The sequence below is a fragment of the Equus asinus genome, chromosome 20, assembly GCF_041296235.1.
Source record: "Equus asinus isolate D_3611 breed Donkey chromosome 20, EquAss-T2T_v2, whole genome shotgun sequence".
NCBI lineage: Eukaryota > Metazoa > Chordata > Mammalia > Perissodactyla > Equidae > Equus > Equus asinus.
The window spans coordinates 21,237,043-21,254,323 of NC_091809.1; the positions used below are offsets into that span (position 1 = coordinate 21,237,043).

Sequence of the window (17,281 nt, forward strand, 5' to 3'; positions counted from 1 at the left end):
ACAGATGCTCATTAGGTAAATACAAAGCTTATCCTAAGGAATGAGATACCTGCATCTACCAGGTAGACACATTTTCTTCTGTATAGACCTGTCTCTAAAGCTTCTGAACCAAATAAGGCCCCATTCAATTAAGACCCCAGTAGAGTTTCCCCACATAGTTGAGCCTCAAATATTGGTGAGGGATTATCCTGAAAATCAGGCCAGTAGTTCAGTAATTCCTAATGAATCTTGACCCTCGTGGTGTCAGCTGCATGCTTCTTATTTTGCCAAGTGCTCTCACAGCAGGTAAGGAAGATGAATGTGCCTTTACTCAAAGAATTTGTTCATTCATCAGCATTTATCACAGTGCAATACGCACAAGAGTTTTCAGTGATAGAAGTAAAATGAGATCTCCTGGTCTGGTTGTAGTGAGAGAAGTTCATGTGTAAGAGGTGCAATTAAAGCCTTGTGACTGATGGAGATAAACAGTGAAGAGTGTAGACAGGGTGAAGAGTACCTAGGACCACTGAACCCTGGGGGAGATAATGGGAGATCTGAGAACCCTGTATTGGTTTAGCGTCTCCTGTCCTCATTCTCCAGTGAGCATTGGTGGAGGTGTTACTTGCATAAGTCAGCCTCGGTGATGGTAGATGATGTGGCTGGGGACTTCATCCAGGGGGAGTGGAGTTTACGGGCCCTCTCTCAGAGACACCTATACAGAGATGTGATGCTGGAGAACTACAAGAACCTGGCCACAACAGGTAAATCTGCCATCACTATTTATACCCTATTATGGATCAGATATATATTATGTTCTTACTGTGTTCCAGAATTGCTGATTCAAATCTGAATACAATGAGAAAGAACAGAAACATACTCCCCACACTCATGGGTTTGAATCTACTGTTGTTATACTCAAAATGTGTGGCCCCAGGACCAACAGCATCACTGTCACTCTGTTAGAAATGTACATTTTTAGACTTCACCTTTGACATAGTGAATCAGAGAGCTGTGGTTTTTGTCTCATCTTCTGTGTTTTACAAAGCCGTCTACATGATTGTGATGCACTATAATGTTCGAGAACCAACACTCTAGTGGTTTCCTCATCAGAAGACAGATCTCTGTGTTGCACTTTCTTTGTTTGTTTAAATCAAACCCTTGGGGCTTTGTAAATTTGTGCGTAATCCAGAGTGTGGATTTCAACGGTCAAAGAGAACCAGTTTGGGGGGTACAGAGAGGTAGGATGTTTGCCTTTTCAGTCCTTTTGAAATAAACTTACTGCTTCATTAGATATATAGTGCCTGATTTGTGGGAAGGTTTGTCATCTCTTGCATGAGCCTCTTCCATCAGTGTATCTTCCTCTGTGGACATGGTGTCACCCGTTGAAACCGAATCTTCTCTCTTGGTTGGAACAAGAAGAATTGAGGACAGTGGAAGGACATGTTCTCCAAGGTGAGTGTTTGTAAGATAAAACCATAGACAGTGAGAAGTTCAGTATATTTGGAACTATAAGGAAGAAAATTTTTAAGATGCACTCTTTTCTCAGAAGGCTGAGGCCATTGGTGTCTGACGTTTTGGGACATCTTCAACTTCCCTTACTCTTGTTTTATATGTCCTGAAACTTTCCAATGATCACAAAATGTCCTTTGTTTTTTGCTTTTTTAAATTTATCATTTCGATATCAGCTCCTTGTCTAGACTTTCATATTAACATCCTTGATATTTTCTTTTATTCATGATCACTTTTCATTTTTGTATAATAATTTTGTCATAAAAAGTGTTAAAATGTAGACCCCTTGTCTTTATCATTGCTACATTTTTGATATAACCATAGTACTCAAGTCTATATTTCCCTTTTTTTAGTATATTTAATTTGAAAAATAACATAAGTGAGCCTGATCATTTTGAACTTTTTATCATAACATTTTTTTCTAAGATCTAAATTTGTTCATTTGTTTTATCACAGAATGAGATATGGGCTTCAGTGAAAGAATGAGCACATCAGGAAGATGTTGCAGGGGGATCCGTCTCCCAAATAGGATACAAATGGAAAAATGTTTGTTCGTTTGATTGAAATAAGCATTTCAATCCAGAAATTATATTGCCATTAATAATTATTAACAAATCTAAATAATTATTGGGAACAAGTAAACTAAATAGATAGGAAAAAGATAAAAGTGTTGGGTGAACTTTTTAACAATAGTTATGTTATGGTATATGTACTTAAAATAACTTGAAAACCTTTTGGTAACTTGTAACCTAAGAGTTTTGCTAAATTAAATGATAAAATTTATTCAGTATCTAGGTCATTTCCACCTAAGATAAAATATTAGATATTAATTACTAAACATAGACTTATATACCTTTGGCTTCTAATTACAGAGAAACTCAAAAATACTTGGGTTTATTGATAAACTTGTGTTGTGTTGCACTGAGACTTTTGATGAATACACACATGTTTCTAGTCAGTCCTTGTTGATCTGCCACTCCACAGAATGCCAATGTAAAAAGTTAAGGAAAGTAGGATGTATGTTTTCAGTAAAGAAGGTGTAAGAAAGGGAGATGTTCCCTTTGTTTTGTTAAGAAAAATAAATTTGTCCTAGAGTACTAGGAAGGAGGGAAGTCACGGGACAAATTCTAAATGTAAAAGGAAAGTTATAAAATTTTTGTGAAAGAGGAATGCTGAGGAAAGAGTTTTGTGTATTAATTAAATTTAATTAAGCGAATGAGTTTCAATATCAGATGTAAGCTGGTGCAGAATTAGAATTTGTTTTCCTTTCATTTAAAAGAATAATTTCCTTGGACTTTTAGTCTGCTTTTGATAAAGACATTATGAAAGGTTTACTTCATTACCTTTAAGTAGCCTGCCAGAAGACTAAGGATTTTATATTTTATCAAAATACATTTCCTGCATTGTCTTTATCAGGTCTTTAATCACAGGAGCTAAGGTTTCTCTTACAGCTCTTTAATATTCTGTATTTGCTTGAAAATCTTTAATACTCACCATGCTTAATTGGATAACTAAGCATTGTTTCACAGTGACCTATGATCTTGTTTGGCCAAGAGTTTTTAAACTTTCTGATATTTTTGACAAGCTCTCCCCAAATTCAAACCCTACATGAAGTCTTGCTTTTGATCTAAAAAATAACTTTGAGAATTTCCAGCAGCCCTCTGGGACTTCTCAGAGAATTTGTTGTCTTCCTATTAATAAAGAATACTGGGGCTGGCCCAGTGGTGCAGCGGTTAAGTTCGCATGTTCCACTTCAGTAGCCCAGGGTTCACTGGTTCGGATCCCAGGTGTGGACATGGCACCACTTGGCAAGCCATGCTGTGGTAGGCATCACGCATATAAAGTAGAGGAAGATGGGCATGGATGTTAGCTCAGGGCCAGTCTTCCTCAGCAAAAAGAGGAGGATTGGCAGCAGATGTTAGCTCAGGGCTAATCTTCCTCAAAAAAAAAAAAAAACACAAAAGAAGAAGGAATACTAAACTAATTAGGTTTATTTGTTATGTTAAATTCCATGGGAAGTATTGTCAAGTAAATGATGATAAACCTTCTTAGGTTATGTTGAATGAGTGAATATTATTCATTATCTTAACCCTACTACCTTGCTTCCAACAGGTAGGAGGAAAATGATCATGACTGCATTTTATTATCTAATCTGGTTTACAGATGAGTCTTACTTAAATGATGAGCAAGGACATTATCACGTTGAATGTGCTGTCCAGCCTTGAGAATGCCTGCTGCTTCCTACTAACTCTCCTAACTCAGTAAAAGATTTCCTTCTACAGGCTTGAGAAGTCACTGCAGAAGAAGAGAAACAAACATAGCAAAGAAAAGGGGGAATTTTTGACACCACCATGCAGATGTAGCTTGGTCCTGATAAAAAAGAAAAAAAAAATCCATAGTGTCTATTGTACACACTTGCCATTGCTCCAGCATATACATAAGTTAACCCATTGAGCACTTGAGAAGATGAGTTTATGGAGAAAAGAATACTTTTGGAAACTTTCTCCCACAGTAGCTCATAAAGCTTATGCTCATTTTGCTGTATGTGCAAAATATAATCCTGAGAAACCACTTCACAGGTCACAAAGCCACTTTCCCCTTCCTAAGAGACCCCTTGAGGTATGGCGGTTGGACTTTGTTCAGTTGCCACCGTCTCAAGGATATAATTGTATCTTGGTAATCTGTGTGTTCTCACATTGGGTTGAGGTCATTCCTTGCAGAAGAGCAGTGGCTTTAGCAGTAGATGAATTATTGTTGGAAAGGATAATTCCTGTTTGGGAATTCCTGTTGAGTTACACAGTAACCAGGAAACTCATTCCACCAGGCAAATAATTAAGTCTGTTTGTGATGTTTGGCCAATAATGCAACATTTTAACTAACTAACGGCACAATCAAAACTCAGTTGGCAAAGCTTTCAGAAGCATTTAATCTCTTATGGCCAAAAGCTCTTCTGCTAGTGCTCTTCAATCTTATATGTAAAGCATTTTGGAAAGATTGGCTGTCTCCTTTTGAAATAATAACAAATGACCTATGCAATTATATGAAGGGGAATATATGAACCAACTTTGCTTAAATGAGAAACCTTACATTATTCTCAAGGTCTCATTCAGACACTTAAGTAAAAAAGAAATGTTGGATAGCAAGCTCCCAGGAGATGAAGACCTTAAGCATCATGGACTACAACCTGAGATTTCGTTTATTGGAAAAGACACCAGATAAAAGACTCTTTGCAGCCCCATTGGAAAGGACCATACCAGGTACTCTTAACCAATTCATGCACTGCAAAATCAAAAGGCATAGACTCTTGCATTCACATTTCTCATCTCAAAAGCCTTCTCCACCTGAAGCCTGCGTGGGTTTCAGTTCCTATTTCTGATACCCAACTTCGACTGACCAAGAGAAATATCTCGAAACCAGGATGAGAAGAAGATAGCATCTCTTACAGACAGCTGTCCCAAGGCTCCAGACCAGGCCCATATTCCCAACCTAATATCTCCTCATGTATACCTTCGTCATGCTTAAACCATATAACCACTTTGCAATTGTTCCTTTTAAGGTTTCCAGAAGTGACTGTTTTGAAAGAGACTGGTCTCAAAGGCCAGGCAATGATTGAGTGGCTCCTAATGGAACTCAGTGATTATGTTGAACAAACCTCTGGCCTTGGCGAGCACCGAGATGGGGAGCACACTGCACCCTGGGCTTCTCTTGGGTGCAGGGAAGGATTCACCCTGAGCTAACACCTGTTGCTAATCTTTCTCTCCTTAAGGCCGGATAGGCTCATTCAGTATTCCACTCATACGACCACAAGTAGTTATATTTGTTTCTTCCTTGGGGCTAGAAGATGTCATATAACATACAGAAACCCTGACTAAATTTACTCGAAAAGACCTTGACCTTAGTCAAGGAAGAATAGCCTTATTGAATACTCAAATGTCTTTAATGAGGAAGGCTGTCCTTTAAAATAGAATAGACTTAGGTATTCTAACTGTATCCCAAGGTGGTACACATGCAATCATTCAAACTCAATGCTGTGTTTTTATACCCGATTCATCTTCCAATGTGCCATCTCTGCTAAAGCACATGAAAAAGCAGGTGAATGCCCTTAAGCATAAGGAGTCATGTAAAAGCACATGTACAATGTTTGTGTGACAATCTAAAATTCATTGAGAAATTATATAATCTATCAAATGCTTCCTCTGATAACATACATTTCTGTGCTTGTTAACTGTATCCCCTAACATGGACAACTGGGCAAATTAATGCATAACTCTATAAATTAACTAAAACAATTGAATTTACATCATCATGGGTGAATGTCATGTATGTAAATTAACCTCAATGAAAATCATCAAAAGATAAATGTCTACAGAGATTTTCCTGGAATTACTCAAGGTGAGTTGAAAACCTTAACCTTTGTTTTCCACAGGATCCATTACACGTCAATTTTATTATGCTCACCCCTCTATATTGCAATCATTTGTACCTCTCTTGTCCCCTCCTCAATTTTTACACAGTAGAAAACAAATACACTTTGGGTCAAACTTAATGGGATCAAAGTGAATTGAGGCCATATCAAAAAAATCCTTTCATCTTTAGCAAATTATAACTTTTGAGTAATTTTTCAGTTCTTACTATGTCTCTAATAATTACTTTCTTTTTTTCTCTCAAAGTCCAAAGTATTTTCATGATATTGTCTTGAGACATCAAGTCTTTATTACCTGTGTTGATTTTGGTTCCCACAGAAGCAGACACTGAGCCAAGGATTCATGTACAATCACTTTATTGGAAGGAGCAGTGAATGGATGGGAGAGAGGACAAGTGGACACAGGGAAGAAAATACACCCAATAAAGCTTGAATTAAGTCAGCTACCACAGGAAATGAGCAGAGTTTTCATCCTGTGGGGAAATTCTGGAGAATTATACAAAATCCAAACCTCAAAATTATCCCAGCTAAAGTGTGAAGGATATGGCACAACCCACATGTCTCCTTCAAGGGATGTATCTGATGGGGCGTAATTGCCTGCCACTTATGCCATCATGTATTGGGCAAAGTAGGTTCCAGTTGCTGCTGGTCATTGGCAGTCATGCATTGGAGATGGTGAGAGGATCCCAGGAAATGTCAGAGGAATGTTCACAGCATCTACTTCTCCATCTTTCCCTGTAGACTCAATTCTATCATCATTCTTCTGTAAAGGTGAGCTCAGTTCTCAACACTTTCTACATGTGTGTAACTATGATTCCTGATGGCAACTCCAGAGATTCCCAGAAAAAAATTAAACCATGTGAGAAAACAGCTCTGATTCTATTGTATTCATTTCTATGTGTTTTAGGATCTTAGATGGTGTATCTCAAAATTGCTGTGTTGGGGGAAAAAAAGGTCAAATGAAGGAAGGGAAGAAAGAAGGAGTGAAGGTAGGGTCACAAAGAATGAAGAAATATCTCAGAGTTATTCTAGTTGGGGTATTACTATGAATCACCTGAACAAACCAGTCCTTAAATCTATGTTCCTACTTTGAAGTTGAAAATCACATCACTGTTCTTAAGAAAAGTAGGATAGCAAAGCCAGTGTCAGCTAGCCAGGCCACAGTCCAACTCACTCTTAGTCTCTTCTTTTGAAAAGTGGGGTAAAGGTGGGAAAATATCTCACAGGAATGTTTTCAAGATGAAATAAAGTCATAGTTGTGAAGAAACAACCACAGTCCTCATGTGGTAAGCAGTGGAGATGACTGTATAATTTTTACTCCATTTGTTGTGGAAAACTAAGCCCACAACCAAATGAAGGTGAAGAACATCAACGTTTGAGAGGATATTCTGGAGGAAAACCACAACAGCACTTGACAGGATAAACGCTTTAAATCTAAATTTAGAAATATGAAGAATTGTGGCAAAAAAAAAAGCTGACCAAACTTGGGACTTTAATGGGCAGCATATAAGAAAGAAAAATCCAAAAGGAATTATTGAGGAGAATTGTTGGGGAGAAATTAGCACATCATACAAATAAAATTGAAGTCATAGGTGCTTCGGGAATTGAAGAAATCAAGCACTTGTTTTAGGGGAGAAAAAGAACCAAGAGATTTCAATTTGCAACATTTGCCTTTGGGGCCCACAAGGTCCACTTAGTTCTGAGGCCAGTAATGATCACAGACAAGAGGCTGCTTGGCTGAGGAGCCTTCCCAGGGCCCTCTTCACATCCCTGTTCCTCAGGCTGTAGATGAAGGGGTTCAGCATGGGGGTGACCACGGTGTACACCACTGAGGCGATTGAGGTTCTCTTGGAAGAATGGGTCACAGCAGAACTGAGGTAGACCCCCAGACCTGTCCCATAGAACAAGGAGACCACAGAGAGGTGAGACCCACAAGTAGAAAATGCTTTATACCTGCCCTCAGTGGAGGCCATCTTCATTAAGGATGAGACAATTTGAGAGTAGGAGAACAGGATCCCCGTCAGAGGAAACACACACAAAAGGGCCATGGCCACATATAAAGATATGTCATTGATGAAGGTGTCAGAGCAGGCTAATTTGAGAACCTGAGCCAGTTCACAGAAGAAATGTGGAATTTCAGTGCCTATACGGAAGGTCAGCCGCACCATCAGTAGAATATGAAGCAGGGAAATACAGAAAATAATGACCCAAGATATCAGAATCAAGAGGCCACAGAGGCGTGGGTTCATGATGACCGTGTAGTGCAGTGGGTGACAGATGGCCACAAACCGGTCATAGGCCATCACAGTCAGCAGGAAATTATCCATTCCACCAAAAACCATAAAAAAATACATCTGAGTGAGACATCTTCTGTAGGAGATGTTTTTGTTTTGTGTCTGGATGTTCACTAGCATCTTCAGAACAGTGGTGGAGATGAAGCAGATGTCCACAAAGGACAGGTTGGAGAGGAAAAAGTACATGGGGGTGTGGAGCTGGGAGTCAGAGCTGATGGCCAGGATGATGAGCAGGTTCCCGAGCACGGTGACCAGGTACATGGACAGGAACACTCCAAAGAGCAGGGGCTGCAGTGCAGGATCCTCTGAGAGACCCAGGAGGAGGAATTCTGATATTTCTGTGTGGTTTCTTGATTCCATGTAGCTGGTGTGTCTTCTGCAAAAGGAGGCAAATGCAGTGTTCAAGGAATAGCCAGCTGACAACTGAGCCAGTCAGCACCTCTTAGTTCCACCTTTACCTGGACAAACTTTGCCCTCAGTTGAGTCACTACAATATAAGTTATTCACTCAGTCAAGTGGTAGCCCATTTGCATTTTAAATGTGTGTAATCATTCAGACATCCTGTAATTTAGCAGAAATCTCTCTTTTTAATCTCCTACTCACTGATTCTACTTCTCTTATTCAAACCTATGGACATAAACCAATTTATTCTTTGGTATGACTCTTTTAAAATAATTAAAGACATACTTTGGTAATCTCCATACTTCCATCATTCTAAAATCTATAAAATAATGATTAAGACATGAGTTTCCAGGGGCCAGCCTGGTGGTGTAGTGGTTGAATTTGTATGCTCTGCTTCAGCAGCCCTAGTTCATGGGTTCGGATCCTGGTCACAGACCTACACCACTCATCAAGCCATGCTGTGGCAGCAACCCACATACAAAATAGAGGAAGGTTGGCACAGATGTTATGTCAGGGCCACTCTTCCTCAAGCAAGAAGAGGAAGGTTGGCAAAAGATACTGGCTCAGGGCCAATCTTCCTCACCCAAAAAAAGCAGACATGGTTTTCAACTCAAACAACTTTAGTTCTGTGAGTTGATGCTCCTATTGATGTCACAATTAACTCTCGTGTGTCTTATTGTTTTCTTTTAAAAATGTAGTTACTGCTGTTAGCTTCTTTGTGAGGTTTAGAAATGCCTTTGTGCATAGTAGCATCTCAATAAATAATAGCTATTATTAATCTGTTCCTTTTGTGACTATCATTTTTGATATATAACTCTCCCAAAGTACAAAACAGAGTTGTGATTTAGAAAATGGGATCTTGGGTTAGACTTCCTAAATAGAATTTAGCTGCTCCAACTTACTATCTGTGTGATCTTGAGTAAGTTATTTAATATCTCTTAGCTGTAGATCCCTCACCTTTACAATGGGAGTAGTAAATATGCCCTACATTGTGTGACTGATGAGTAAATTAGATGAGATGACGCATGTAATTTTTCTTGTGATTGCTGTGACATACAGTGGACACTTGATAAATGTCAGCTTCTGTTCGTAACATCACAATAAATCTGTCTTGCATGAGTACCTTTTATCAAACTTTCCTTAAACTAGGGCAGTCACCAAAGATGGAATTCTGATCATTATAAACACAACAGGCCTGTTACCCCTTTGACCACCATGCAGCACTAATTAATGGAGATCCCTATGGCTTCCTCTATCAGAGACTGCCAGTCAGATAGATTCTTCCAGAAAAGGGAAATCTTGTGGACTACATAGATAAGGGAAGGGAATAAAATCACAAAACCATTAAAATAAGTGTAAACATGTGTGAGAGTGTCTGCTCATGTGTACATGTTCAGAAATGTGTATGTGTTGTATTAAAAATCAGTGCAGTTAATTTCAAAACGTGATTGATAGATTGATAAAAAAATTATTCAAAACTTCAATAAATCAAGTCATCCTACAAAGCGAAGGGCAAATTTTAGATTTGATAATAAATGTTGACATTCTCTGTGTTAGAAAAAAAAGCCAGTGTTATTAATGCTTAGAGAATGCTAGTTAATAAGAGAAAATAATCACTGAGGACCAATTTAGTTGGGAGGTGAGTGGAAAAGGCTTCTCTGAAATATGAATATTTGAGCTGTGAGAGGAAGGATGGGCAATTGTTAACCAGGAGAAATAAGGAAAGGACAAGCATTTCGGGCTGAGAGAACAGAATTCACGGTTGCCCTGTGGGTCAGTGAGCTTGAGATTGGAAGGGATTTCAGAGGCCAGTGAGATAGAGAGCAGAGTGGGTGAGGCCCACAAGTCCAGCTCCTCTACTTTTCCTTGAGTGCCTCTCAGTTTGGTAATTTTATGTTCATTTGCGGGTCAGAGGACCTGAGTGTTTTTGCTCACCATTATCTTTCCAAGGGCTTACATGGTGCCCAGTACATAGTGCGTGCCCAACACCTGCAAATGTTAGAGGGACAATAAAGACTGAGACTCAATGCATCAACTATGACACAAAAAAGAAATCTGCAAGCTCATGTATGCCTGAATATAGACACAAAATTGAACGATCAAGTTAAATCAAATGCGTTCATATCTATTTTAAGAGAATAATACATCACAAATAAGTAACACCTATTCTAGGAATGGGAAGCTGGTTTAGTACTGTGATGTTAGTTAACAGAATTCATCATGAAAATAGGTCACTGAAGAGAAATCACAACCATAATCACAGTAGAAAATGCCTTTGAGAAAATGTAACAGCCATTACCGTGGTTAGCACCCAGACAGAGCCTCTTACTAAATGAAGAAACTAAAGAAAATTTCTTAAACCAATAAAGAGCGATTGTTTTATAGCCTCAGCCAACAGAATATTCTACATTAAAACACTAAAATATTTGTGTTAGATTTACGAACAGACCAAGGCTGTCTACTCCAATCATTCGATACTCTGCAGAACATTTAAAGATATTGATGAGATGAGAACAGGAAATTGGCCTGAGTACTGAGCATCAGAAATAATCACATTATTTGTAGATGATATTGTGGACACTAAGGTGAAACAATAACAATCAATACAGAACTATTATGTTACTATTATGTGCTATCAGTGAGTCACATCTTCTGTAAAATGGTTAGAGAAGGTAATAGAAAAAGCAAATCACATTAGGAATTAACTAGACAGTACCTCGTGCATAATGGATCTCCAGTAAGTAGGTAGTGAATAAATGATTGGACATAGGAAGTCCAACAGGAGCCTACAATTATGGGAAAGAGTAGAGAAGAGATGGAGACACCCCAGAAACTAACTCTTATTGAAAAGAGGCTCTAGATTCCAGAAGAGAGAGAAGGAAACACAGCAAGTGCTGGAAAAGATTGATTTCAGTAGAAACTAAAGTACGTTCAAAGTCTAGAGACTGCACCATCATAGACTAAATAAAAACGGGACCGTCCCAGTCTCATCACTCAAGAGGTAAGTCTAGAGTATCCACTTTCTCTCCTCTTTTCCTTTTTGCTCCACCAGCCCTCACTGGGACACTATGACCCTCACTGAAGCTTCCTGTTCTCTGAGGTCTGTCCTTGCAAAGCCCAATTGGATTTTCACCTAAGCAGGAATCAGAAAATTATAGGAAAAGGGCAAGAGGGACATGTTATTATCATCTCAAGTGTTGAATTCTCAGAGGTCCTCATTAAATAAATTTCTCTTTTGACTTTCCTCTTTCCAAACAACTCAGCTCCCTTGGGGTACAAAGATAAAAGAATGGAAAATTTTCAGCCATGTTGTGTCTGTGTGCAGGCAACAGTGGGGAAAAAGAGGGTATTTTCTCCAAAGAAAAATTCTTCTTTGGTTTGACTTAAATGTGGTAAGATGTCCCTTAAGGTTGTTTAATTTCTACAGGATCTGAACCCAGCTACTGTCAATCACACCAATGATAATACTAGAATTAGAAATGAGCATGGGGGTGCAGATATGTTTCCAATTTGCTCTCTCTCCCAGTCTTTGCCTGAAACTGGACCTCTTCTACACCAACTGAACATTTGTAACTGTCAGAAATTTGTTGAGTGGATTTCACCTTCTTTCTTCCATTAATCCATCTGTTAATTTCAGAATGTCCTCTTTTTCATATACATTTTACTGACACGTAAAATTTAGGTAATTTGCCTCTGTAAAGAAAAAACCCAGATCTAATAGTAGTATAAATGATGGAATAGAAAAGGAAACAAGAACTATGGTTTAGACAGCATGTTTCCCACATGATGAACAAAAGGGAATAGTTACAGAAGGGCATATTACACACATCTTGGGTGCTGTAATGGACTGAATTGTCTGCCCTCAAAATTCACTCCTTGAGACCCTAATCTCCAGTACCTCAGAATGTAACTGTATTTGGAGAAAAGGGCCTTTAAAGAGGTAATGAAGCTAAAAAGGGGTCACTAGGCTGGGCCTTAATCCAATTTGACTGATGTCTTTATAGGAAGAGGAGATAAGGTCATGCAGAGAGACACTGGCAGCATTCATGCACAGAGAGACGACCATGTGAAGAGACAGCAAGAGGCAGCCATCTGCTAGCCAAGGAGAGAGGCCTCAGAGGAAACCAACCTTGCTGGTACCTTGATCTTGGACTTCCAGCCTCAAGGATGGTGAGAAAATAAATATCTGTGGTTTAAGTCACCTAGTCATTGTATTTTGTTATGCCAGCCCTAGCTGACTAGGGGAGGAAAAATTCAAGATCCTCTTGCCCCATCTTTTTACTCCAGTCATGTCTTCTTTAATTATTTCACTGGAGGCTGTGAAAAGCTTTGCACAGCTGCAATTGGACAGCACCTGCCTCAGGCCCATGCCACATTCCTCCTGCTTCCTGCCCTGAGGCTTCTCTGATACCATAGTATGTGACACCTGAGGGAATCTGCTCTGTACCCATAAATGTGCAAATCAGAAATGTGGGGATGTTAATCCCTCTGGGATCACCCTTGGCCAATAGAAGACATGAGCTGATTTCATCTATCTAGGGGAAAGTTCTGAGATGCATTTCATAATGCACCTCAGAAGGGTTTGGTGGCATTGGGCACCAGTCACCCATAGAGGGATCAAAATGATAATGGTTCCTTTCAGCGTTTTTCTTTCCTTCTCAGTTTGACTCCCACTGTTCTGTACTCCCACTCCTTAAGATCTAATTTCTACCCAAAAAAACCCATCTGCACACAGCCTTTGTGTTGAAGGGCTGCTTTCAAGGAAACACATCATAAGATGGGAGAAGGGCAGTAAAATGATGCTTTGGCTTATAAAATAGTAATAAAATTGCTAATGTTCATGAAATAACACTAAACTCTTTGTAGCTATATTAACAGATCTTGTCCTTGTTATACCTCAATGTCTCCATGTATGCTATTTCTTTTTTGGGTTTTTTTGGTGAGGAAGATTAGTCCTGAGCTAACATCTGTGCCAATCTTCCTTTATTTGTATGAGGGTCACCACCATGTCATGGCTTGATGAGTGGTGTAGGTCTGCACCTGGGATCCGAACCCACAACCTCAGGCTGTTGAAGCGGAGTGTGCCGGACCCAACCACTATGCCATGGGGCTGGCCCTACTGTTTCTGATTTTAAAGTTGACTCAGAAATGCCAATGATAAGAATTTGCCATTCAGGAACATGCATATTCGTGTAAAATGTTCTGTGTACACAGTTATTCATTGCAGCATTGCTTGTTATATAAAAGTATCAGCAAGAACCTGCCTATGAGTCACTAGGGAACTACTTAGATAAGTGAGGGTACACTTGTATGATACAATACCATGAAACCAAAGAGAAGCAAGGGATATGTGTAATACACACACATACACACACACACACACACACACACACAAACTGCTCTAGCTAACAAATTCAGCAAGGTTTCAGCGTATAATACCAACACAGAAAAGTCAATGTGAGAAAAGGGAACCCTCATCCACTGCTGGTGGGAATGCAAACTGGTGCAGCCACTATGGAAAACAGTATGGAGATGCCTCAAAAAAGTAAAATTACAACTACCATACGATGCAGCTATCCCATTACTGGGTATCTACCCAAACAATTTGAAATCAACAATCCAAAGTAACATATGTACCCCTATGTTCACTGCAGCACTATTCACGATAGCCAAGACATGGAAGCAACCCAGGTGCCCATCAACTGATGATTGGATAAAGAAGATGTGGTATATATACACAATGGAATATTACTCAGCCAGAAAAAAGACAAATTCATCCCATTTACAACAGTGTGGAAAGAACTGGAGGGAATTATACTAAGCGAAATAAGCCAGACTGAGAAAGACAAACACCAGATGATTTCAGTCATGTGTGGAATATAAACAAGCACATGGACAAAGAAAACAGTTCAGTGGTTACCAAGGGAAGGGGGGTAGGGGGTGGGCACAGGTGGTGAAGGGGAGCACTTATGTGGTGACACACAAGAAATGATGTACAACTGAAATTTCACAATGATATAAACCGTTATGATCTCAAATTTTTTTAAAAAGTCAATGTGCTTCTATACACAGTGGTTGACAATCTGAAAAGGAAATTTTAAAAACTTTATTTACAATTGCATCAAAAAGAATAAAATTCCTAGGGATATATTTAGTGAAAGACATAAAGGACTTGTACACTGAAAACTACAAAACTTTGCTGAAAAAAGTTACAGAGGACCTAAATAAAACAAGGGTGAGATACAACTACACACCAATTAGAAATAAAGAATTGTCTATTTCATTTATATGAAATGTCTAAAGAATGAAAGCACAAATCTATAGAGACACAAAGTAGATTTGTGGCAGCTTAGAGAGTAAGGAAGTAGGAAAATGGGGGTATGACAGTCAAAGGGTACTTTTGGGGTGACACAAAGGTTCTAAAATTGTGATGGTTGCACCACTTTGTGAACATACTAAACAACATTGAATCGTATAGTTTTAAATGGGTAGATTTTATGGCATGCAAATTATATCTCAATATAGCCATTGCAGAAACCAAACAAGAGAAAATCATGATAGTAAGTATATCATTAGGAGCATAAAAAATTTAACGTCTCTGAGCACCTAGAGCATAAGGTACAACAAGCTTTAGCTACCACTATATTTTTACTTCTAAATGTTAAAACAATTTAAGACTATTGTAATCAAAAGAGTATGATATGGGCATAAGTAAATATTACTGGCATGGAAGAGTCTAGAAATTGATACAGGTATATATAGGAATTTATCGTTTAGTAAAGGTGGAATTTCAAATCAGTAGGTCAAGAATAGTTTATCAATAAATGGGTACTGCAACAAGTGGCCATCTTTCTGGAGGAAAAATATTGGATCCACTATTCCACACCACATGCCAAAAAACATTCTTTGAGGATTAAAGATTAAAATGTTGTTGAAAATAATACATTTTAGAAGGAAATTAGAAGATCTGCATGTAATCTAGAGTTTGAAGAGAATTTTTAAGGCAAGGCAGGAAACCCAGAAATTATTTTTTAAAAAAGACTCTTTTGGCTACATAAAAATTAAATATTTTTATAGCAACATATGAAATATTCACATAGCAAAATATTTGTCAATTCAATAGATGAATAAAACATTTAATAACACACATGAACAATTCTTGGTAAAATGTGCTGGTAAAACAGAATTTTAAAAGAACTTTATTAATTCCACAAAGGGCACCCACTGAAAACCACAGCAGACATGACCACTGGAGAAACCTTAGAGCCATTCCTGAATAAATGAGGAAGGCCAGGTATCAGGATGATGTCAAAACTTAGTATGGGAGGTCCCAGACCCTATTGTAAGATGGGAAAAATAAAAACATAAATATATATTTGAAGAAGAAATAAAGTTACAGAAAAATGTCATTAAATTCAAAACACAGAGGAATCAATGATTGGAGTTTAGCGTGTTGCTGTGGACAGAGTTTTGGGACCCCTCTCCCTGGTCTAACAGGCAAATCCAGCAAGCAAACTGCATAGGCTTGGAGTGAGTACATACAACGTACAGTTTTAACCAATTTTAAGTGTACAGTTCTGTACACTTGGCATCAAGTACATTCACATTGTTGGTCACCCATCTTCACCATCCCTCTCCAAAACTTTTTCATTTTCCCAAGCTGAAACTCTGTCCCTATTGAACCCTATCTCCCTATTTCAGCCCCTCCCCAGACCCTGGCCCCCACCGCTGAACTCTCTGTGTCTACAAAGTTGACTGCTCTTGTTACCTCACATGAGTGGAACCAGACAGTAATTATAAATTTGCAATATCTCATTTTTGATATTTCAAAACTTGAACTTCTGATGTCGCCTTTCCTTTCCAAATTTGCTCCACCCACAGCCCTCCCTGTCTCAATGGATGCAATTCCATTCTTTCAGTTGTTCAGGCTCCTAACCGTGGAGGCTTTCTTGTCCCTCATGTTTCTCTCACACCCTTATCTTGCCTGGAAACACATCCTCTTGGCTCTACCTTCAAAATATAGTCCAACTGACCACTTCTCAATCTTTTTACTACTATCTCCCCAGGTCATAGCTGCCTACATCTTACCTGGCTGGCTGCAGTCAGCTCCAATCAGGTTCCCAAACCCTACAATCCATCATCAACCCAGAAGCCAAAATGAGCCTTTAAAATCCCAAGTCAGATCATGTCATATGTCTGCTTAAAACCCAGCAATGACTCCCCGTGTCACTCATTAAATGAAAGCAAAAAATAATGACTTTATCACCTAAGTGGTAGTTGTGATTCCCACAGAAGCAGATGCTAATCAAGGATTCAAGTACAAGCACTTTATTAGAAGGAGCAATGAATCGGTGGAAGAGAGGAGAAATGGACACAGGGAAGAAAATACATCAAGTAAAACTTGCATTAATCAGGAAATGAGGAGAGTTTTCATCCTGTGGGGAAATTCTGGAAAATGGTACAAAATCCAAATCTCAGAATTATCCAACTTAAAGGGTGAAAGACATGGCATACCCCACACCTCTCCTTCACCCTCAAGGGCTGTCTCTGATAGGGCATAATTCCCTGTCACTCCTGCCACCACATATTGAACAAAGTAGGTTCCAGCTGGTGCTCACCATTGGCAGTCATGCAATGGAGATGATGAGAGGATCCCAGAGAATGTGAGAGGATG

At 38.9% G+C, this 17,281-nt stretch overlaps 2 protein-coding genes across 15 annotated transcripts in view; one reads left to right on the top strand and one right to left on the bottom strand.

Moving 5' to 3' along the window:
- LOC106824483 (zinc finger protein 426-like) overlaps positions 1-17,281 on the top strand; it is a 51,776-nt gene extending 34,495 nt beyond the window's left edge. For 2 of the 14 annotated variants that reach the window (XR_011496131.1, XM_070491934.1), the window contains one exon: positions 1-6,796. This exon is cut by the window's left edge. Coding sequence is in view for 1 of the 14 variants with exons in the window: in XM_070491942.1 (XP_070348043.1) it covers positions 580-582 (3 nt within the window). In the remaining 13 variants the exon portion in view is untranslated. Of the gene's footprint in view, positions 6,803-12,611; positions 12,778-14,261 lie in introns of those variants that run through there. The other 12 variants (XM_070491940.1, XM_070491941.1, XR_011496130.1 and 9 more) reach the window with 11 other exon arrangements.
- Positions 3,335-12,605, bottom strand: LOC106824486 (olfactory receptor 7D4-like). Its single transcript, XM_070491933.1, has one exon. It carries the CDS (start codon positions 8,563-8,565, stop codon positions 7,627-7,629), a length of 939 nt encoding a protein of 312 aa, XP_070348034.1. The 5' UTR covers positions 8,566-12,605; the 3' UTR covers positions 3,335-7,626.

What these genes read in the sequence shown, in the direction of transcription:
- LOC106824486 (XM_070491933.1), bottom strand. Translation starts at nt 8,565, where the DNA reads ATGGAATCAAGAAACCACACAGAAATATCAGAATTCCTCCTCCTGGGT.